General features: G+C 44.1%; 1 protein-coding gene across 2 annotated transcripts in view; it reads right to left on the bottom strand.

The window, feature by feature from the left end:
• The window catches only part of dnajc10 (DnaJ (Hsp40) homolog, subfamily C, member 10), a 91,987-nt gene that overhangs the window by 59,043 nt on the left and 9,724 nt on the right, over window positions 1-23,220 (bottom strand). For both annotated transcript variants that reach the window (XM_030428602.1, XM_030428600.1), the window contains exons 5-14: window positions 15,925-16,007; window positions 15,594-15,725; window positions 10,110-10,203; window positions 9,885-9,962; window positions 9,163-9,206; window positions 8,616-8,681; window positions 7,917-7,982; window positions 7,728-7,817; window positions 7,500-7,610; window positions 7,312-7,426 (exon numbers count right to left, since the gene is read on the bottom strand). In XM_030428602.1, the coding sequence (XP_030284462.1) occupies window positions 7,312-7,426; window positions 7,500-7,610; window positions 7,728-7,817; window positions 7,917-7,982; window positions 8,616-8,681; window positions 9,163-9,206; window positions 9,885-9,962; window positions 10,110-10,203; window positions 15,594-15,725; window positions 15,925-16,007 (879 nt within the window). The remainder of the gene's footprint in view (window positions 1-7,311; window positions 7,427-7,499; window positions 7,611-7,727; window positions 7,818-7,916; window positions 7,983-8,615; window positions 8,682-9,162; window positions 9,207-9,884; window positions 9,963-10,109; window positions 10,204-15,593; window positions 15,726-15,924; window positions 16,008-23,220) is intronic.

The following is a 23,220-nucleotide window of genomic DNA, read 5'->3' on the forward strand; positions in this document are numbered from 1 at the left end:
AGGCCAGTTTACAACATTAGCAATGCTATGGGAACACATTGTTTTGACACTATAGCGCTAACACTAGCTAGCGCTCAGTTAAAAAAAACAACAACCCAATAATCCTCAATTAATTTCCGTTTTGCCACTGTTGTAAAACGTTACTCTTCAGGGCTCTCTGCCAGAAAGCCCCTCTTGGGGAGGTTTAGGGGTTGAATGGCTATTTAGGTTAAAATAAATGTTCTGTCAGAAAAGGCTTTTAAGCCGAAAGGTCTGAAGGCTAACGTCCCCTGTTTGCCAGTAGTTGTTAATCATCTACGTCAACTCCGCACAAAGACACCGTTAAACATTTATATAACAATTCAGTCAGGTGAAGCACTTTTCTCTTATCTTTGTGTACGTCTGTGTCTTATATGTGTGTGTTGTCACTCCTACAGAAAGCACGTGAGTCACTTGAAGAGATACAAAAACCTCACTGCACCTACTTTGAGGAGGAAGTCGACCTCAGATGAAGGCCCATCCAAGCAGCATAAACTGTAGGAAACCAAGCTGGAGTCCTACCTGGCCTGCCCGGATGATACATGGATGCCCTGAAATCTTTCCCAGCTGTCTGCAACTTGTCACTGAAGCTCAACACACCTCTACCTGCCTCAGCTGCCTGCGAGAGGCTTTTCAGCACTGCAGGACTGATTTTCAGACCCAAAAGTACATGCCTGGTTTCAAAGAACTTTGAGAACCAGATCGGCTAAATAAACAATTTTCGGATTCCTGTAGAGATGAGTGAATATCTCACAAAGAAAAAAAACTTGATTAAACTAGTTTCCATGTTGATCATAATGTTTTAAGTTCTGTTGCTGAAATGGAAAACTGATTTGCACATTGGCGTAAATTGAGCCTGTCAAAACAAAGGTTTTTCTATATAAAGTGTTAAAAGATACAAATTCTGTTAAAAGTAATATGTTTAGTATAGTATTGAGAGTACCAAAGCTGTTATAAAGTTGAATTATCCAGGTGCTCATGAGGACCTCTGGTCAACTCAGTCTTGATTATTCTGTCTGAAATTTTAACTTGCAGCAAACAGACCAGTGATTTATTTATTTTGCTCTGTACCAGAACTGTGCAGGTTGTTAATAAAGGAAAAAAACTATCCTATTTTGTGTGCCAAGAACTTTTCGTTTTGTTGAGTTATCAAAAGAGGTATTGTGTATCATTGATGGCAAAAAATATTTTTTACTTTTTACTTTTGTACTTAAGTAAATTTCAGAGCCTGTACTTTTTTACTTTTACTTGAGTAAAGGAGTTGAATCAGTACTTCTACTTTTACTAGAGTAATTTTTTACACAAGTATCTATACTTCTACTTAAGTACCAAATGTGAGTACTTTTGACACCTCTGCTGATGTGTGACTGAACTGTTCCCTTAATTTTTTGAGCAGAATACATCTCAACATTAGAATAATTTGTCATTTAAAGTATAAACTGGCTGACCACCAACTCAACTTGGCTCTAGGCAGTGTACCAAGTGTTTGGTACTAGGTAGTTTATTCAATTTTGTTTTTTAAAGAGCGCCTTCAATGTAGGCTGGTTCTATTTCATTCTTCCTGACCGCCAGAGACAGTATGAAATACCTGGATAAGCGTCACACGCATGCGCAGATCGAGACATAATACCAACAAAGTCATGTGACCTGGGTGACGCAAGCAACCTGATAAAGGGGGCAGGCATCCAGTGATCGTCTCCTTTTCATCTTCTCGCCTTAGCGCACAGGTCATTGTTTTGAATTAGCTAGCCGCCTACGCCAGTAGCCTCGAAACTGCAACTTACCGGTTGGAGCTGCGAATTTGCCCTCAAGAGGCTGCGTAACCGGCACTCATCCCTGCCGTCCATATCCGACCGAAGCTCGGACTGCGACAGGTAAGTAGATTGTTTTTTCCGCCAGCAGGTGTGCTCCTTCCCCGCTTAGTGCCTCCACTCAGCCCGGGTTGAATAGCTAACGTTACTGCTTTTGCTAGCAGAGCTTTCCTGCTACAGACTGCCCGCTTGAGGTGCTTTCGCCTCGCTGACGGCCGTGACGGTGTCACGGTAGCGTTACTGTGTGAAGAGCTTGTAAGCTGAGTGTTTTTTCGCTCTGTTGCTACACGGTTAGCTTATTTGTAGCCGAGTTTTTTGCTCTGTTGCTACACCATTAGCTTATTTGTAGCCGAGTGTCTCTCGCTCTGTTGCTACATCTCCAGCTTTACGCACTACAGGTGCTGGTTTGACGGAATCCATAGCCGAGTGTTTCCTCGCTCTGCTGCGCCGTTGCTGGTGCTTTTACTGTGCCACGGTGCTGGGATGGCTGTAGCTGGATGTTTCTCACCCTGCTGCTACACCGCTCTGGTTTATTTGTTGGATTGTACTTGAGTGTTCCCGCTCAACTGCCAAATTGACAGCCTCTGTGACAATGTTGGCCGTTTGTGACTCCTGCATGGATCCTCTCAGCCCAGAGGAAGGCCATGACAGATGCCTTTCGTGCCTTGGCATTGAACACCTCAGACAGGCACTGACTGAAAATGCTTGCATTAATTGCACCTGCATGCTATTAGCAGAGAGGACTGGGAGGTTGCTTAAATTTGATAGTTGCTTTGCTGAGGCTGGTTTACCCCCTTCCGGGCCACGGCATACAGCCCTCTTCCCGGCCCCAAGCGCCGCAGACATGCACAGGATGATGCCCCGTCGCTAGGAAGAAACAAAGGGGTATTGAACCTTTAGCCCTTAAAGTGGACACTCCGAGTTTGCGCAGATTAAGGCCCTCCTTCTTAATCTGCAGCCTGGTGGTCCCTCAGCTACTGCTGGCACTGCTGCTTCAGAGCCACTACTCGGAAGACCACCACAGAGCTATGATGACAGTGATAGCCTAGCTTCTCCGCCCCATGTTGCTAGCCAGCAAGACGAGGACACGCCCCTGGGAATCTCTTTGCTGATGATGAAGCAAGGGGACAGAAGGAACGTGAGGGGGGGTCCCCCCTTGCCTCGGTGATGGACTCTCATGGATCGGGTGCAGACTCCTTCAGAGATGCTGCGGCCAGCCTGTCACAGTTAAACAGGCCATCCAATTGGCCATCTCAAGGCTCGGGTTGGATGCTGCCCCTCTAGAGGCTGCTCCCTCTAATGCTTTTTTCAAACATGCTCCTCAACCATCTTCCTTCAGGATTCCACCCTCTGAGCCATACATCAATGAACTTCAGAGGTGTTGACCGGACCCCAAGGCTTTCCTGCACATGTTGAGTGACTGCAGGGCTTTGGCTGCCATTAAAGACACCGCCCAATATGGTCTAGATCAGATGCCTGCCATTGATGCTCCAATCGCTTCTCTAATAGTGTCCCCAGATGAAGCCCACGCCCACACTGTAGGATCACTGATGACCTCCTTACCAAGAGCTATGATATAAATCAAATCAAATCAATTTTATTTATATAGCCCAAAATCACAATCACATTTCCTCAGTGGGCTTTACAATCTGTGGCTCGGATGGGGCGTATTGGTAACTCCCTTTTCCACCTGGTTCTGGATCTATCACAATCTCTCCAGACTGCTGACACAGATGCCCAGGCACAGGGCCTCAGTGACGCTTCACTCCAGGCATTTGCTTTCATGACTAGAGAGCTTATTAGACTGATGTCCACCTTGACCTTGGCCCGGCACCAAGTGTGGCTTGCCCAGTCCCCCTTGTCAGAGGCATGTAGAAAGACACTCCGCACACTACCTGTCGTTCCAGGCCAGATGTTTGGACCTGTAGCCCAACAGGCTTTAAAGCGCAGTGTGCAGGTGAAGAAAGTCAAGCAACAGTTTGCTGACTTACGCTAGGCACCACTGCCTAGACCAAAGCACACTAGCACTCCCCGCCCCGCAGCCAATGCTCAGAGTGACTCAAGAGCTGGCCACCCCTCGTCCCAGCAGGGCCGTTTCCATAGGGCCCCTCAGCAGCCTGCCCTAGGATAGGGTACCCAGATACGGACCACCTGCCGACCAACACCCCAAGCCACCCAAAGGTCATGGGAGTCGGACCTGACTACCCAGACCCAAGCGACAGCAGTTTCTCCCCACAACATCTAAGCCGGTGGGAGGCCCTGACTTCAGACCCTTGGGTGTTGTTAACTCTTTCCAAGGGATACAGTATTCAGTTCAGGCGTCGACCCCCCCAAATTCAACAGGGTCAGAATGACTGTTGTCAGGGACCCCCTAAGGTCTCTGGCTCTATAGCGAGAGATTTCAGTGCTTCTGAAGAAAGGCGGCATCGAGTGTGTAAAAATTTCAGACTGATATTTCTTGTTCCGAAGAAGGACGGGTGGTTTTCGCCCCATACTCAATCTCAGACGGTTGAACCAGTTTGTGAAGGTTCTTCGTTTTCATATGCTTCGCATAGCAGATGTTTTTCAGGTGGTCTCAGAGGGAAACTGGTTTACAAGCATCGATTTGAAGGATGCTTATTTTCATGTGCCAGTAGCACCCCACCACAGGCAGTTCCTTCGTTTTGCCTTCAACGGACAGGCGTACCAGTTCCGCATGCTCCCCTTCGGGCTCTCACTCGCCCCTCGGATCTTTACCAGATGCATTGCAGCAGCACTTTCGCCTCTGTAAAGCAAGGGCATTCGTACTCTCCCTTACTTGGATGACTGGCTCATATGCTCCGCAACCCGCAAGCAGGCCATCGGCGACACGACGTCTCTTTTGAACCATGTGACCCAGCTGATTCTTACTGTGAATTTGGCAAAAAGCTGTTTAGTTCCCAGTCAGCGAGTCGTGTTCATCAGGGTTGTCCTCAACTCAGTCATGATGAGGGCCTCTCCCTCCCCACAAAGGGTGGACGACATCCTCAACCTTGCCTCACATGTTCGGAAAGGTACAAGGTTGACATATGATCTATTTCTCCGGCTACTGGGAAAATTAACAGCTGCGTCGACGGTCGTCCCCTTGGGGCTCCTCTCACTGCGCCCCTTGCAGGTGTGGGTCAATGGTTTGGGCCTCGACCCCAAGAGACACCAAGGCAGGACGGTGATGGTCTTAGGCAGGTGCCTCTCATAAACCCTGGAAAAGCAGGGCTTATCTCTCAAGCGGTGTTCCTTTGGGATCACTTACTTCCCGTCGGGAGGTAGTGGTAACAGACACCTCCCTCTTGGGCTGGGGCGCTGTTTGGAACCACAGTTTACCATGTGAACCACCAAGGGGGAACCAGGTCCAGTCATTCTCTAAGGGAGGCTCCTTCAATGGGCCTCACCTCGCCTTGCAAGTCTCAGAGCAATGCATTTGCCGGGTGTGCAGAACGCAGCTGCAGAACTGCTTTCTCGCCAAAAGCCCCTTCCGGGGGAGTGGAGGCTGAACTCCATGGTGGTCCAGATGGTATGGGAGAGGTTTAGCAGGGCGGATTGCGACCTATTTCCCTCAGAGACGTTAACGCACTGCCCGCTGTGGTTTTCCCTATTGGAACCGACCAGCCCATTGGGACAGGATGCCCTGGCACACTCCTGCCCGGACCGCCTCCTGTATGCCTTTCCTCCGATCCCACTACTCATGCTGACACTTCACAGGATAGACAAGTGCAATCACACTGTGTTGCTGGTGGCTCCCTACTGGCCCGGGAGGGTATGGTTTCCTTTTATCCGGCGGCTTCTCAACGGAGTGCCTTGGCCTCTTCCACTGAGGCAGGATCTCCTGTCACATTTGAAGGGGAGCATTTGGCATCCTCACCTAGAGCGCCTCCAGTTGCATGTCTGGCCCCTGAAGGGCCGGACTCGTTACTGAATTTTTGTGATCAGGCTGTTGTCCAGACCATAATCAGTGCTTGTGCATCCTCAACTAGGCTGCTGTATGCCAACAGGTGGAAACTCTTCTCTGGTTGGTGTGGCAGTCAGAATGTAGACCCGGAGCATTACTCTGTACCTGTACTGCTCAAATACCTGCAGACATTGCTTGATAAAGGGCTCTCTGCCTCTACTATAAAGGTGTATGTTGCTGCTATCTCTGCTTGACACGCCTTCGTGGATGGTCGATCTGTGGGGTCACATGCTCCGGTGGGCAGGTTTCTTTAAGGTGCTATCCGTTTGCGCCCTCCACTCGTGTTCGGGTGCCTTCATGGGATTTGCCTGCCGTCCTGGAAGCCTTGTGTTCTCCTCCATTTGAGCCCCTGGATCACTCTGACCTCAGGTGGCTGTCTTGCAAGACTGCCTTCCTTGCATCTGCAAAGCGGGTTGGTGAGCTTCATGCCCTGTCCGTTGCCAGTGACTGTTTGTGGGGGAATTCCGATGGATCGGGGGTTACTATGTGGCCCAACCCCTCTTTCCTCCCTAAGAGGCTTTCTGCTTTTCATATTAACCAACCCATCAGTTTAGCAGCTTTTGACCCAGAGTCGGGGGTGGAGGGAATACCTCCTAATGCCACCTTTCTTTGTCCTGTTCGCGCTCTGAAACAGTACATAGAGGCTAGTTTTCGTAAGTCTGATGCTCTGTTTGTCTGTCATGGAGGGCATAGGAAGGGCTATGCCTTGTCTACACAGAGGCTCCCGCATTGAGTTGTTGATACCATATCTCATGCGTACAGGCTCGGGGGCCTTCAGATCCCTGCAGTGCAATGTCATTCGACCAGGAGCGTCTCCCTGTCGTGGGCTGCTTTGAAGGGTGTTCCACTGAATGACATCTGTGCTGCAGCTGCATGGGCTTCTTCCTGTACCTTTGCCCACTTCTACAGAGTTAACGTGGCCCTTCCCCATCCTGTGGGGACAGCTGTCTTGTCTGTTCCTGCAGTCTGCGACTTAGTCTCGGCAAGTGCGGATTCCTCATGACTTTGCTGGTATAGGTCATCCAGGTATTTCATACCGTCTCTGGCGGTCAGGAAGAATGAAATAGAATGAGAGTTACGGATGTAACTAAGGTTCTATGAATTCTGGATGACCGCCAGAGTTTATTGTCACTCGGAATCTTGACGAGAAGATTCTGTAGGAGACGATCACTGGGTGTCTGCCCCCTTTATCAGGTTGCTTGCGTCACCCAGGTAACATGACTTTGTTGGTATTATGTATCGATCTGCGCATGTGCGTGATGCTTATCCAGGTATTTCATACCGTCTCTGGCGGTCATCCAGAATCCATAGAACCTTAGTTACATCCTTAACTCTCGATTCATAGCTGACTGTCATAATAAAGCTGCATTAAACTGCTGTGATATTATCTTTAATGTGTCACAAACAAACACAGGAACCATTTTAACCAGTGGAAAAATTTCATCAAGATGGTATCTGTAGTACACAGCACAACACATGTTATAGGACAGTAAGGGACAGTCTAGGTATAGCACTCACCGTGGTGGATCTCGAAGTCATGGATTCCTAATCCTTTGAAGACCGCAACACAAGGTTTATGGATGAAGAGAGACTGACACAACTCTGAGTCTGCTATACAGTTGACTCTGCTGACCTAGAGAGAAAGAAAGTCAGTTGGAATAAAAACAGGCAGGAAAAGACAGACAGACAGACAGACAGACAGGCACCTGTATGTGGTCGTTTCGGAGCAAAGCTTGTAGCTTCTTGTATTCATTGGAGGTGGAGGTTCTGTCTCCAAACGTAAAACTCACCAACCAGCGATGATGGGCGAGCTCCCTCTGGAAACAAGAAGTTACGTATAATTAAAAGGATGTACATTTTGGTATGCATTGTAGAGTTCTGATATGTACCTAAAGCTCTAGGGTATAAGAGTTTTTATACTGTAGTGTGTGTACCTGGAAGCTGTCACTGGTCAGCAGTTGTAGATCAGGTAGATGGTTGATGACCTGATTGTAAATCTCTTTACTGTCAAGAGTGTTCAGCCACTGGAACATATGGACATTGAGTCAGTGTTGCAGTGCTACACACAGTACTGAGATTACTATGCTGTCTAAATAGAACCAGTCATGTGTTTGGTGTATTACCAACACACTGCCTTTTTGATCCAAAGAACTCCCAGGTGGGAACAAAGCAGTCGCTCCAGTGGTCACCTGAAATACAGCAAAAGCATTAGAGAATAATACTTAATACTGTGATAAGTGATGTACCCTTACCACTATCAGTACTACTGCTGTTACTACTGGGTATATTAGGGTAACACTGGTGTTACAACAACACCAGTGTTACCATTTACAATTTACAATCTGTTCATCCAAGAAGGTGATAAAGCTGGGATCAGTCACCCATTGTTGTGTAAAACCCCATCTAGGGGCATCCCTCACTAATTTGCAGTCACGACACAATAAAACATTTGGAACGGGGTCAGAGATTAGAATGATGTCAAAAAAGCTACCCTTAATTGCATATTTCAGAAAGAAATTGATTAATTAATATGATTAGTATGTAGGCCTACTGAATTATAACTTTTTATACCATGCAGCTCTCTAACCTCCAGGCCAAAATGAAGCCCCTCTTTATCTTTCGAATTTCTCCTGAACAACCCTTGCTTTTTTGCTATGACTTTGAAAGGCGCCAAGTCTAGCAAAAAGGAAGATGCTAGCTTAGCATTGGAGGCTATCACCACGCTGAGGAAAATTACCCAGTAGAGTATTTGCGATGAAGAATAACATATAGGCAACTTACAGTAGTAGTATCAGTAGTATTGCACAAATGCCAAGTCTTACCTGGAAACTTTCACAGAGCTGTTCCTGTGAGGTGCAGTCCATCCATCCCACCTTAATGAGACCTTCCTGCAGAACACATCATACAGAAAACTCACACGAACTCATATTAAAAATCAGAAAGTCACAATGCTCAATTTCTCACCTTAAAGTAACTTGAATTTGAAATGTATCTGAGTTCATTTCACACACATTCTCTGCTAATTGTGCATGTTGGAGTCATTTGTGATGAACATTAATTGAGTGAAAAAGTAAGTTTTCAGTTTTTTCCTAAACAATGCCATGTGCTGCCTTGACTCCAGAACCTTAAAATATCGATAGATCTGTTTCACAGAAGACATTTTTGCTTGTAGGTCTCACTTGGACACATGAACAGAGCCATAATTCCACTTTGTTTCACCACTACTTTCCTGCTGCACAGATTCGAATGTCTGTGTCAGACAGCTCCTCAAAGAATATCATCTTTACTGCAAGAGGGTCAGAAAAGTGGTAACAAATGTGGGTGTGTTTTAATTTCTTATGAGATCTCGGCGCTAATAATAGTTCTCACCAACATTCCAGCCACTTTGTGTCTTGTTGTTGGCTCCAGACAATCTGAGAGAGAGAGAGAGAGAGAGAGAGAGAGCGAGAGCGAGAGCGAGAGCGGGAGATTTATGACCTGATTTATGACCTGATTATTCCTAGTTAATATTATTATTTTTTAATAGTAGACTTGAATTTTAGTATTACACATTTACAAAGACCGAAAACAGCTTCCATACAGAGGAAGCTCTGAGCGCTCTCAAACTGGAATTGTGAATATCTGAACAACCATTTCTGACTAAATGTATGAACGCACCAAATGTATAGCTTAACAATCAAACTAAATCCAGCACTGAGGCAGCTTCTTACTGACTTTTTCCCCTTTAGAATGTGATCGCTGTGACACAATCAGAAAATAAATTTTGCAATTCCGTTTCCGGCTCTCTAATTATACCCATCCCTAGCCAGTAATGTTGAGCAGAAATGTATCTGACGTTTTGTGTGGCTATGAAGAATGATTAAAGCCCTTTCACATGTCTGCCTCTTCTGATAAACATGTGTTGATGTGCATAGGCTGCAGACAGCTGTGATGATATGACGCAGAACTGTTAGAGATTTGTGCAACATCTGAATGCATCTGTGAATATGCAGTAACATTTCATTAAGATAAACACAAGTGGCTACATCTTTCAATTGACATGAGGGAACACTTTCAGGCATGAAAAAAACCTGTGTGTGCGCGTCTGTTACCTCCAGTGTCAGAGCAGAAGGTGATCAGCCAGCCAAGCCCCGTCGAGAATGCACTCTCTATCTCGTTGAATACATTACCTAGCAAAACCAAAGTCATGCCCACAGATCAGCCCTGCTAGGTAAACAGTCTGAAGTATTGTTTCATTTCATTTCTTTTCGACTTTTAGGAGTTTTGAAGAAGGAAACATATAAACTATAAATGATGAATAATTCATAGAAGTTCACCTTGCCAGAGCTGAGTGACAGATGTTGTGATAAACTGCATGGAGAAGCGGACCAGGTTGTCTTTAGAACGCTCCCCATTAAACTTCTCTGGTTTCTGTAGAAAACAAAAATGCTCATGACACAACATAAACAACAATAACAAATAATACTGTTCAGATATTGAGCTAACAGAAGATTTATTTAGACACAGGGTTTCTGCAGATTTGAACAAGTCAAATTTAAGACTTTTTAAGAACATTTTGAACTAAATTAAAGACCTACACAAAGTACAAAAAAGTAAGGAAAAATAAAGTCCCAGAATTACTTTCAAAAATAACTAAATGCCATTCACAGAGCAACTCAGGGTTATTATAGTTTTTAAATTTCATTAGTTTTTGTTTTAATTTGTTTTTTTCAGTTAGCTTTTCATTTCAGTTGAGTTTTAATTAGTGTAAGAAGTGACAAATTTAATCCAAGAATTTAACCTAATTTAGTTAACTCTAATAACCCACACTGTGAGAATGACCACAAAAACTCCGCCCGCTGATGCAACACCAGCTATGCCAGGTTAGTAATCAAGTGAACCCACTCTCGCTGTGAGTCGCGGACAGTTTGTGTAATGATGCTGCGTTCAAAGGCTGCAACAGGCCACTGTCTTCGGCCGGGCTGGTCCATTGATCAAACATTTGTGTTTTGTTTTTTATTCACTCAAAATAATGACTGTATCTCAAGCTAGAAAACGCGCATCTCTCTCCTCCCTCCATTGTTGCTTGCATTTGTGTGTCTGCGTGGTCTGACACGTGAGTGTCCTCATGCTGGAAAACGTGACTTCTCGCGTACGTGACGTCACTCCCCGAGACGCAAGAAGAAAGCAAAAATATATATTTTTTACTAAGGAAAATGACAAAACTAGTAACGCGTTACCGGCATCACTGATTGTGTAGCTTAAGTGCAACATGAAGATGTAAAGAAAAAAATAAAAACAGTAGAATTAACTTTGAGCAAGTTTGGAGGAAAGTCGGAGGTGTGGACCCATTTTAAACAAGTCGTGGGCCTTGATAGTAACATTTGTCAGCTTTGTCGAGTGCATTAAGTGCGACACTTGTTGCATTATTCATTATGATTTCTGTAGTTCAAACAACTCGCAATTGTAGTCGAGAACGTCAGTTATAACAGCCCACGTATTAAACTGTTGTCGGGTTTAAATCGGTCTCGGGCTCATAATTACATTCAATGTGTCGGGCCGGGCTCGGACACAACGTGCACGGGCTCGGGTCGGGCTTGATTCTAAGCTCTACTCGGGTCCAGCCGCGACTTTACTGAGGTTCACCCAGTGTGAGCAGCAGGAGGACGGTTAGTTCACCACCCAGAACATAGCACTGAATCGCTGGAAACTGATTTAGGGACTGTCATCAAATTACTTAGCATAAATATATTAATACAAAATAATTGCAGTTCTTTCAATATCTTCCATGTCATGGGGCCCAGTGACTCCAGCAGCAGATTGTATTAGTAAACTGGACGAATGAGACACAGCTATGTTTACTGTACTTTAGTGCTTCCTCTATTTTATATGAATATTAATATGCAGAAATCGTGATTTTTTTTCTCAATAGCTTCCATGTCATGTGACCCACTGACTTCTGAAACAGATTCTGTGTCTATCAAAAATATATAATGATAAAGAAAATAATGGTAAAAAAAGTTCTCTAATGCTCAAGAGGTTAACATCCAACCACTAGGTGGGGCCCCCGACTAGTTACAACTAGTAGTTCACTGGTGGCTTGCTCCGTATTTGCCAGTGTTTTATTTAAGTGAATTTGTTCCATAAGGGCTGGTTATTATTCTATTCCAAATGTCAAGACTTTAAGAAGACAGTTCCAGCTGCAGTTAAACACCGCGAACGCTGTGGTTCAAGTAAAAGTGTTCAAAACTTAATACTCACAAGGCCAAGCCTTGTACATTAAATAATCAGTCGTTTATTTTGAGGCGTTAACTTACGTCTCACCGTTTTACAGTCCAAACAAAATCACAAAACAGGAACGGACCAAGGAGGGAATAAAGCAGGCAAACTCTATCTCTCAGTCACCGGCAGGTGTAGTATCCTCATCTCCGGTGCGCCCCTGAAATCCCCGCAGTTTCTCACGGATGCTTCGTTGAAATTTTGCCGGGTCTCTGTGACAGTGGTCTTTCACGTTCTCCCACGGTAGAAGAAGGGTGTCCGGCGTATTCTTAGTCAGCTGGGTGAGGGGCACTGCAATACCTCTGGCACATATATCCGCTGCTGCTTGCTCGGCACTGTGATATGTGACAGTCCCATCTTTGAGAAATACCCGCATCCTTGTTAGCGGGGTTTGAAAGCGGATGCCCATTTCTTTTAGCGTCTTCTTGATTGTCGTATATTCCTTTCGTTTTGACAACACTTCAGTTGCGTAATCGTGGTCAAAAGACAACCGTTTGCCCTCAAAGGTGATATGCTTCTTCCAGGTGGCATGAATAACTTTATCCTTAGTTGTGAATTTCAAGAATTTTATGAGAATGGATCTCGGTGTTGCATTGCCCGGAGGCCTCGTGCCCAGGGCTCTGTGAGCTCGCTATAAACCCAGATCCATACCTGGTGGGATGTCCTCAAACAGTTCGGTCCTGATGAGTTTCTCCACAAAGTTGGTTGCGGAGGTCCCCTCAGCCGTTTCTCTTACGCCGTACAGCCTGATGTTATTCCTGGGTGAGTGCCCTTCTATCTCCGTAACTTTAGCTTGTAGAGCTTGTTGCGTTCTCAGTATGGAACTCACTGCATCTTTTGCACCTGTGCTCCATGTCTCTGTATCCCCGATGCGTTGTTCGGCTTCTTCAAGTCTTTCATTTGTGGCGTCAATTTTCCCCGTTACCTCCTCAATATCTTGATTAATACCAGCTCTCAGTTCGTTCAACTGTTTCTTAATATCCGTCTGGATGCTATTTTGAAAGTCAGATAGTTGTTTTGCAATGTCAGTTCTGATTTCCGATATCATGCCTTTCATCACTTCTCTTATGGTGTTCAGTATAGCGGGCTCGTCACCTAGCTTGGTAGCTAGTGCCTCCTCGCCGCCATCTTCTTCTGTGTTCGTGTTCTCCATGGCGTCGTCATCCCGGTCAGAATCTCCCTTCTTAGGTTTTCTTTGTGGCCTACCACGGCCCTTATCCTTCCCCTCTTCCATCTCCAGATTTATTTGGGTCGATTTTAGTTTTAAAAACGTATTGAATTTAGGGGGTTTAATTAACCGGCAGAGAGCTGCTTCTTACACGTCCTTCATCAAGCACGCGCCACCGGAAGTCCCGGCGGCCATGTTTTTTGACCAGTCTGGCTCATTGATAGTAGAAATATGTGTTTTCCTTTTTCAATTTGGTGTTGATAGAGTTAATCTTTCAAAAGTTCTATTCATTTTACTGTTTTTCACATTATGCTAATTAGCAACACATTTAAGTAGGCGGAGCTTAATGGTCCACGAGGCTTTTTTGTAGAGCACATGGAGCTGGACTTGTGTGTCAAATTTCAAGTCAATCAGAGTTACCGTGTGAGGGGCGTGGCCTTCCCAAAAACACATTTTCAAGCCTTAGTTACAGCGCCACCATCTGGCTGACTGCCACTGACCCTCTCCGTCTCGCCGACAGCAAGTGCCACCATCACGGCAACCGGCATTATGTGCCCGCCACCGGCTTGCATCCTCCCGTCCCGCTGATAGCAGGTGCCAACATCACGGCCACCGGCATTATGTGCCCGCCACCGACTCTCTCGGTCTCGCCGACAGCAGGTGCCACCATCACGGCCACTGGCATTATGTGCCCGCCACCGACCCTCTCCGCCCCGCTGACAGCAGGTGCTCTCATCTCCGCCACCGGCATTACATTCCCGCCAGAGAGTGTAAGTGTGTGCTTATGTTATAAATATTGTACATTTGGGCAATTAAGTGCATTTTGCTGAAGGTGCAAATCCTGAAAGTGATTTTACATCGCGCATCCTGTCATGCCCATGTAATGTTAGCAAATGTTATTGCATTTAATCATGACATGATTTGGCCTCTTTCCCTGAGCGGAGTCCATCTGACAGCACAATTATAATCCACAGGTAATATTTTATGTGCACCAATATAGCTATGACAAGGAATTATATGTAGACTGGGGTTTTACGTTTGTGTGTAATGTAAAACATGGACTGTGAGGAACGAGGCTGAGCACTATCAGTGTCTGACTCAGAGTCAGTTTCTGGCTCTGATGGCTCAAATAGGTAGAGCTGGGTCCATCTGATGATGCTGCTAGCTACAATTGTTACTGTAGGTTACGTCCTTGTACAGTACACGGAGGTGGCTCCCCTCCCGGGCGTGGGTCGTGGTTCCAGCGCCTCTATCTGACACGCCCCCAGCGTTTCACCGCAAAGAGAAGTGCTTGTTTTTCCATGATTTTGAGACCTAATTTTATATACTTATCGATTTTTTTAATCTTTCAAATTTGGCTCAGTGGTCAATGACACATGTTTCTGTGGTGTGACAAACTTATAACACAAATGTATTGCTGCTTTACACGGACTTTAAGGAAAGTGCTTCCATACAGATGTATTATCTATTCCTTTGTTATTTAAGAGAGCGAAAAGGCTGTATCAGATTGATATAGGTACTGGCAGATACTCAATCTTGTCCGTATCGGGCATGAAAAAGTGGTATCAAGCCATCCATAATGTAGGCAGGCTGTGTAAGCAGGAGACTTGAGTAACCCAACCCAACCCACCCCAACCTAACCCAGCTACATGACCGTAGTAACGTAACGTTGTAGCTGTCTTTGGCAATTTATGTGAGTAAAAAAAAGTAAAAAAAATACAGCAGATATATGCGGAGAAGCATCTGTCCTCCCGCCAGTCCTACCGACTCTTCGTCACATTTCTGTCCGAAAACAGCATCTGACACTGGCAAAAAACTTTAACTCACAAAGTGTTTGTGTTGGAAAAATATCACCGCGACAATCAGCCCTCCAGACGGAGACTTCAGTGAACTTTCCCTCAGAAAACAGCCTCCCTCCCCGCGAGTGACATAGTCCTGTTCACTGATGGCAATTATGTAATTATATCATTTAGAGCAAAAAATGTAACACTTTCCAGGGTGTTTAGTGGGTCAGGATCTCAATCACAACACATTATAACTGCATCTATATGATTAGACTGACAGGGGGACACCGGGGAAACACCTTGAAAACACACAGACGTCATCATCATGACGTGCACCGCCACTCCTGTTTAGGAGCTGCTTCTGTGTGAACCGGAGAATTGGCAAACCACTGCTGTGGGGATAATGCAGCTTCTCTGTGTGAAAGGGGCTACCGAGGATTGTATTGGCTCAATTAAGTACATTTACCATAACACTGATTGGGATATCCACATAAAACATGGCAAATTTCTCCTTTAAGTGTCCTACACTTAAGTTACATTAATGAGTTATATAATAGATAATGACACAATCAGAACATCAGCAAACAGACCTGTCCTGCTCTGTAGATAAACAGACTTGGGTAGCTGTTGATGCCTTTCCTCCTGCACATATGGTTATTGTCTCCACAGTTCACGGCTCCAATTCTGATGACTCCATCCATCTCCTTGGCAAACTCCCTCCACTGTCAGACAGACAAGTTAGTTTGAGGGAAACACAGACAGGCAGACAGATTTTGTATGCTTGGTTAACACTAGTCTGTTGAGTGATTAGACAGACAATGTGACTTGCATACAAGGTGTCCTATCTGTGCAATGTTGAGTTCAGTGTTTAGCTCGAGTTTCATGTGTATGTTTTTATTATGTATTGAAATATCATATTACCGTTGGAGCCAGCTGGTGACAGTGTGAACATCGTGGGAAATAGAAGTTGATGAACCAGATTTCGCCAGAGTTCACTGCTGCCTCTGAAACACACACACACACACACACACACACACACACACACACACACACATTAAACAGGCTGCTCTTGCAGGAACTCTCTGGTGGATGTATGTTATTATACATGAGAAAGGACAGCAGCTGTCAGCTGTCTTTTGTTTCATACCACTGTTTTTCTCCATTTCCATTTTGTTTTGTGCCTTGTTATGCTATATATTGTTATTATATTGCTCATGGCTTTGCATAACAATAATGCTGAATTTGTAAAATGTTTATAACTTTTAACAATCTCTTATTTTTTTTAATCCGATCTGGTCCGATTTTAGTCAGACTAAAGGTGTATACATGCATCTTAAAGATCCCATCATAGTCGGACTAACCCAGTAATTTCGAATGATTTCATGTGCTAAATCACACTAAATAAACACACGGTCTTCGTCTCATGACTGAATAAACAAATGGTCAATTTCAGAATTATATAGGCCTACATATAGTATTCTTCAATTATAACTACTAGTGCAGTGCCCTTAAGAAGAGTGTATTCTAGAGATGCACCGATCGATCGGCAACCGATCGCAATCGGCCGATAATGCCCCTATCGGTTTTGATCGGAGTTCTCAAAATAGATCACATCAGGCCGATCAGATGACGTTTAAGTATAAAGACAGTGCATTAACTGCATGCAGGGAGGGAGGGAATGTCATGGCCGCCGTTGCCCCGCGCCACAGTGGCCTCTGTGCCCCTGGCCCGGTCAGCGTAGCAAGCTTGCCCTGAATTACAGCCACCTGAGTGCACAGTAGTCACTCACAGTAACTTCATTGAGTCCGCGGTTCGCGCAGGTGGAGTCTCATCATCACGATGATCTCACGTGAAAGCCTCTCAAACAGCAGCAGCGACGTCTCAAAACAGAAGAACGAAACTTACAGCACAGCGGGCGAGCGCAGCGTAACGATGATACGTAACTGACTTATGTGATAGGATTTAGTCCGGTAAAGTTGGAAATATATTCACAGAATCGAACTTCCCGGATCAATAACTCATAAGTGCAACCTTGTTATAACACAAACAAAGCTCTTTCCTACCGTACTACGATAGACAACGAGCGTCTGGACATTAACTCTGGTCTGTATGGTCAGCCGTCTGTGAGACGAGGGCGCAGGGACCGTCTACAAAGTGCAACACCGAAAAGAGAAACTACAAAAAATATTCAATAACTTCACTATTATTCAGAGTGTAGTGTCACCAAAATCACTCCACACATCAGTGGTCTCCTGCTGGTTATTCTACAATTTTTTGTTTGGAAAAAATGTGCTTTGCCATAATTTTGGGGAATTTCTATTGGGAGAAATATTCAATAACACTAATATTCAGTGAGGTGTCACAAAAATCACCTCACCCTAACCCTACTTAACAAAAACTACTTTCTAATGTAACTTTAACTTGATTTTGGTATTAAAAAATGTTTTAATACACAATCCATGTCTTATTATAAATTAGGATGTTATGGTATCACTCTGAAAGGTAAATCAACACATTTTACTCAGTGGCCTTTGTGCCCTGTCATGTGGCCTTGGTGCCCCTGAAAAAAAAATGAAGGCCAAATGGACTTGCCCCTAAAATGAGGAAATTTCCACCCTGACTGCATGCATTCCCACTAGTAAGCTACAGTTACTCTATGTAAGCTGAGTCCAAGTTGTCTCTAAGAGTCTCTAGAGTGTGAAATATTGCACATTGCCTCAGCCTGCAATAAAACGGTGGTCAATTCATGATACTTTCTCATCTCCTAATTTTTATACTTAATAATACAATGTCGATGTTGTGTAAGAAGAATCATTAATTAAATATATGAAAGTTACACAAGACAACAATATAGAAAAATTTATGGATTTGATTTATTGATGTGATCGGTGATCGGCAATATCGGGATCGGCAGATACTGCTTTTGGTGATCGGTGATCGGCCCCAAAAATCCTGATAGGTGTATCTCTAGTGTATTCCTATAAAAAAGTGGGTGGTTAAGTAGCTTTTTCATGGATGGCCAAATGAGGCTGTGTTTGAAGGGTGGACGTCAGGGATATTTAGGTTTGTTGTGAAATCCGATATTCCAGGGTATAATTGGCCGTTTTTGACTATTTTTGATTTTGCCATTATATTTCACCTTAAAAACTACTTGGTGTCATTATTTTCAGCACAACCTCACATGTGTGACTGTACAGTTATTTTTTTATTTTGACATACTGTATTAACACAATGGACCTAAAATCACAAAAAAAAACATAAAATCCGAATAGAAACATTTCTATTTTTTTTTACTGTGAAAACCACAAATATGTTTAACAAACCATTTTTACTTGTAATGCAAATATAAATTGTTGTTTGCTAAATTTGTGCATACATTTTAAACATTCATGAAGTTATATGTAACTATTTACATTTAAATGCAGGCAATGCTCAGGTCTGCCTGAGCTCCTTTCAGCTGAAAGTCTGTGTAAAGCAAAATCAGCCATTTTCTTCTAGACACATTAAACAGGTCATAAATGTGTTTACTTAAAACATGTGAAAGCCATTCGACCATTTAGAATTTAATTTTGGAGCTAGGCTCACAAACTGTTTTTCAACATTTCTGTGTTCAGGATTTAATGGGCGGGTCAGAAATCATGAAAATCATACAGCCGCGTTACGGAACGCGGCCATATTACAGAACGCGGCCATATGATTTGCATAAACCCGGCCCTGCTGCGGAAGTGGTATAAATACATTCAGCGCGTCAGCTTCAGCGGTTCTCCCACTTGCTCTCCAGTCTTGGATAGCATTGCTTACAATAGTTTGCAGCTCGCTAACCAGCCAACCAGTCAGCTAATCAGTCATGTCTCCTCCACATCGCTCGTGCATCTTTCCTGGATGCCACAGTGTGCAGGGTGACGGTGCCGTTAGCTTATTTAAGTTTCCTTCGGATGACAACGTAAGGAAACGGTGGATCGATTTTGTCAAGAGGAGCTAACGTTACTGTGGGGAGTTAAACATCACCACCATCACCTCTCTGCAGTGTCCACTTTACCCCTGATAGTTTCAGCAACTATCACCAGGTAATGTCTGGATTTCTGCAGAGTCCGTTGATGCTGGTCACTGGCGCCGAACCGACCCTCTCCGTCCCTGGCTTGCATCCTCTCCTCCCGCCGATGAGGAGATGTGACCGCCGCTGACCCTCTCCGTCCCGCTGATGGCGGGTCCCACCGGCATAATGTGGCCGCCGCCGCCGCCGCCGCTACCACCGCAGCCGACCCCCTCCGTCCCGCTGACAGCGGGTCCCACAGGCATAATGTGGCCGACCCTCTCCGTCCCGCTGACAGCGGGTCCCACCGGCGGTATGTGGAGGTAGTATCAGGGCCGCATTATTGGTGAGCCGTCCCAGTGTGAACGGATAATCCGGAGGCATGGAGCGAGGCCGTGTCGGTCTGACAGTCTAATAACTGCACAGGTCCTTCACTCAACTAAATACAGAGAAATGTCCCACAAAGCAACGTTACAGGACCGAACAAAAGTAACGCAGTAACTGTAACTGTCTTTAGCAACTTATATGAGGAAAACAAATACCACAGCTGTATAGGAGAAGCTCTGTCCTCCTGTCCATCCTCCGCCTGTCCTCCCCACTCTTCCTCACATTTCTGCTCAGAAAACAGCGTTTGTCAAGCTTGTCACAAGACTTTAACTCACCGAGTGTTTGACGAAAGTAAATCATCGCGACCGTCAGCCCTCCTGACCGAGACTTCAGGAAACTGTCCCCCAGAAAACAGCCTCCGTCCATTTAGATAGACAAGGGGAACACCTGGGGAAACACCGACGTCATTAACATGACGTTACCCCCCCCCCCCGCGCGCGCGCATGGGCGTAGTTCCAGCGCCTCTATCTGACACGCCCCCAGCGTTTCACAGCAGAAAGAAGTGCTTGTTTCTCCATGATTTTGAGACCTAATTTTATATACTTAACAATTTTTTTAATCTTTCAAATTTGGCTCAGTGGTCAATGATACATGTTTCTTTGGTGTGACAAAGTCATAACACAATTTTTTTGCCGCTTTACACGGTCTTTAACAGCTGAATGAAGAGCTGCACTGCCTGCTCCACATTCAGCAGTCTCACACTCTAACTACACACTCCAAACACGCCAAATGTCACAAATCTCTCAACTCTCAACTCTCAATATCGCTGTCTCTACACCGACCTTCGTTCGGCCTGTCAATCATCCGCCTAGGTCCCTCCCACAACTTCCTGTTCCTCAACAACCAAACTTGCTGCTTGGACACTTTCGTGACAAAAGCCGGTTTTTACCGTTTCTTCCTGCACCAGACACAAAGCAAACGAGACGGCAATGTTCGCGAAAAAGCGTGGCGGACATTATTTACCCTAAGTCCGGTTTTGGATGTGCCGATGCGTCCGGTCCGTCGCCTCGGGATGTGGGCCGTTTAGCTAGCGGCTAGCAGCTAGCTACACACGAACATCCACAGATTCCGATTCCACTTTGTTGTCTGCGCGTCTCTGGATCTCCTCAGACCCGAACAAACTTGGTCTGGACTCGTTTAATCTCATTAATCCACAACAGTCAGTTTAGATGCACAGAACAGAACAGAACAGGACCGATCCGCCGGCAAAATCCCGGTCCAGCTCGCGCCGCCGCAGGTATCAATCCGCTTGTTTCTTCAGGTATGTCGTGGGCTTGAGCTCTGCAGTGATTGTCTCTGGTGCGCGTGTGGCCACGGTGTGCAGTGATTGGCTCTGTGCACACCTGACTGTGGTGGCTCCGGTGGACAATGCTTGGCGGAATTTGTAAAGCATTTATGAAATAATTTATTCATGGTATCATTGCAGTCCAAGCAAATGCTTAGATGAACCACGCAGCAGCCATGTTGAAAGTCAGCCTTGTTGAAAGTCTCGGGTCAGTGTGATCCTGATCCGCAGAGATATTTGACTAACAGAAACGCACACACACACACACACACACACACACACACACACACACACACACACACACACAGATTCTGTGCTTTTATAGAGAGATTGATGCATTTATGTGCTCATGACTTCAGGGCTACAGGAGGTAAAGGTTGGACTAATTTTAATTACTATATATACTGCTGGCTGCCTTTACCTATAATAATATAACCTAGCTACAATTTAAGATTATTGATATACAATATTCATAAAGTAAGTAAAGTAACCAGTATAGTCTACTGGAACCCCTATATGGCCCATACTAAACCTAGAAATGTTGTTTCCAATTAACTTTTATTATTAAAATGTCATCTATAGGTTTAGCAGATGAGATTAAGCTTGGTTGCTAAAAGTTGCATGATGGGCAATTTGCATAATTAGCATAATGATCTTATTAAGGGGAACACTACAGGTAAAGAACAGGGACATTTTTTAAACTAATATCACCATGAAAATTCCCCAGTTGATTACTTACATTAAGACAGTTACTTTTTGTATTATGAGTTTTCTGAAATTATATCTTTAAATATGCACATGAGGCATTATCTAATTAAATATGCGCTAATTTGCATACATTTCCAGAACATAAATCTAAACATTGGATAAAGCCAGGTTCAAAATTCTTGTTTCATTTTGTTGACATATTATAGCCATAGGGTTTTTACAGAGGGAATTTTGGATATCTCTTTTTATCACTCCATAAATCAGAAAATACTGTCAACAGCCATAAAAAAAAAAACATTTTCACCCTGTTTTTAGGAATAAAATGTTATATAAATCAGGCTATGAATGATATATGAACAAACCTCTGTTAAAACCTTAAGAATATAGATAGAAATAAAACTGGAAAGTTTGGTGTATGTAAGTGCTACTGAAGTGGAGATTTTTGGCTCAGAGTATGAGACAAAAATCATTTTAACAGGGTTCGTACACATTTTTCAAGGTCAAATTCAAGCACTTTTCAAGCACTTTTAAGGGTCATTTTCAAATTTTTCCAGCACCTTATTGCTGGGGTAAAATACATATCTACAGGAATATATACACTCATTTTTGTACATTGTATCATGCTGCGAACATCTAAAATCATGTTTCATAATAGCAAGAAGTTTAGAAGTTAAAGGACATCTTTTTTGACATAGATTTTTATGTTTCAGAATGCAGTGTTGGGAGTAACGCGTTACAAAAGTAATGCAATTACTGTAATGCATTACTTTTTGCTGTAACACAGTAATTTAAGGCATTACAAAAACAAAAAAAGGTAATATTTTACTCAGTACAAATCTCAGTAACGTGTAGCGTGCTATAATGCATATAATGCTAGAGAACTATTGATCGAGGAGAAGATGACTGGAAGGATGTGAAGAACATTATAGTTAAGTGCATTTTGTGTGCAAAACCAAAAGATCTCTCTACCTCGCAAAATAGCACAAGTCATTTAACGAAACATCTAGAGCGGTGTCACACTAACATTAAGCTAGTGACCAAAAGAAAGCAAACTGAGGATGAGAGCGGAGAAAAAAACATTCTCCTGTACTGCGATGCTTAAACCTCAAGAAGCGAGGAGACTGGTGGAGTATGTTGTTAAAGACGTGCTGCCACTTTCAACAGTGGATTCTCCGTCTTTTATAAAAATTGTGAGCAAGATCCCCTTCTAGGCTAGCAATGACAAGGTAAGCTATTATTGCCTCAACAGGTTAGTGCTGTTGGGCTACTGACTGTAATATAAATATAGCGACATAATGTCAGTCTGTGTTACATTAGTTTGTATCCAGATAAAACATACAAAAACTTCTGTTAAACACAATAAACATTAGCTAAAGGGCCTTACAATGTAGGCTCCCCCCTGTTTTTGAAAGGTCTGCCCAAACTGAATTTGAGTGTTAACATTAGGGATGGCTCAATTCAGCTTTTTCATGTCCGATACCGATACCGATATTGCAACTTAGAGTATCTGCCGATACCGATATCAGTCCGATACCTTCTTTTCTCCTCTGTTGTCTCCAAGTTGTTAATAATACATATAATTTGTATAGATGTACTTTGCTTAATATGGACATCTGTTCAAACTGTGCAGCAAATATTCCTCTATATTGCCCCCCTAAAGGAAGAAATAAAATAGCCCATGATTTGCCTAAAGCCATAAGCTCTTTATTTAAACTTCAAATCAGTGCAAACTACCAACTTGAATGTTTCTTCTTTCACATGTAACCTCTGGGGTTGAACTGTAAAACATCCATATCAAACTAGA

Source organism: Sparus aurata, chromosome 9 (genome assembly GCF_900880675.1).
Source record: "Sparus aurata chromosome 9, fSpaAur1.1, whole genome shotgun sequence".
Classification (NCBI taxonomy): Eukaryota; Metazoa; Chordata; class Actinopteri; order Spariformes; family Sparidae; genus Sparus; species Sparus aurata.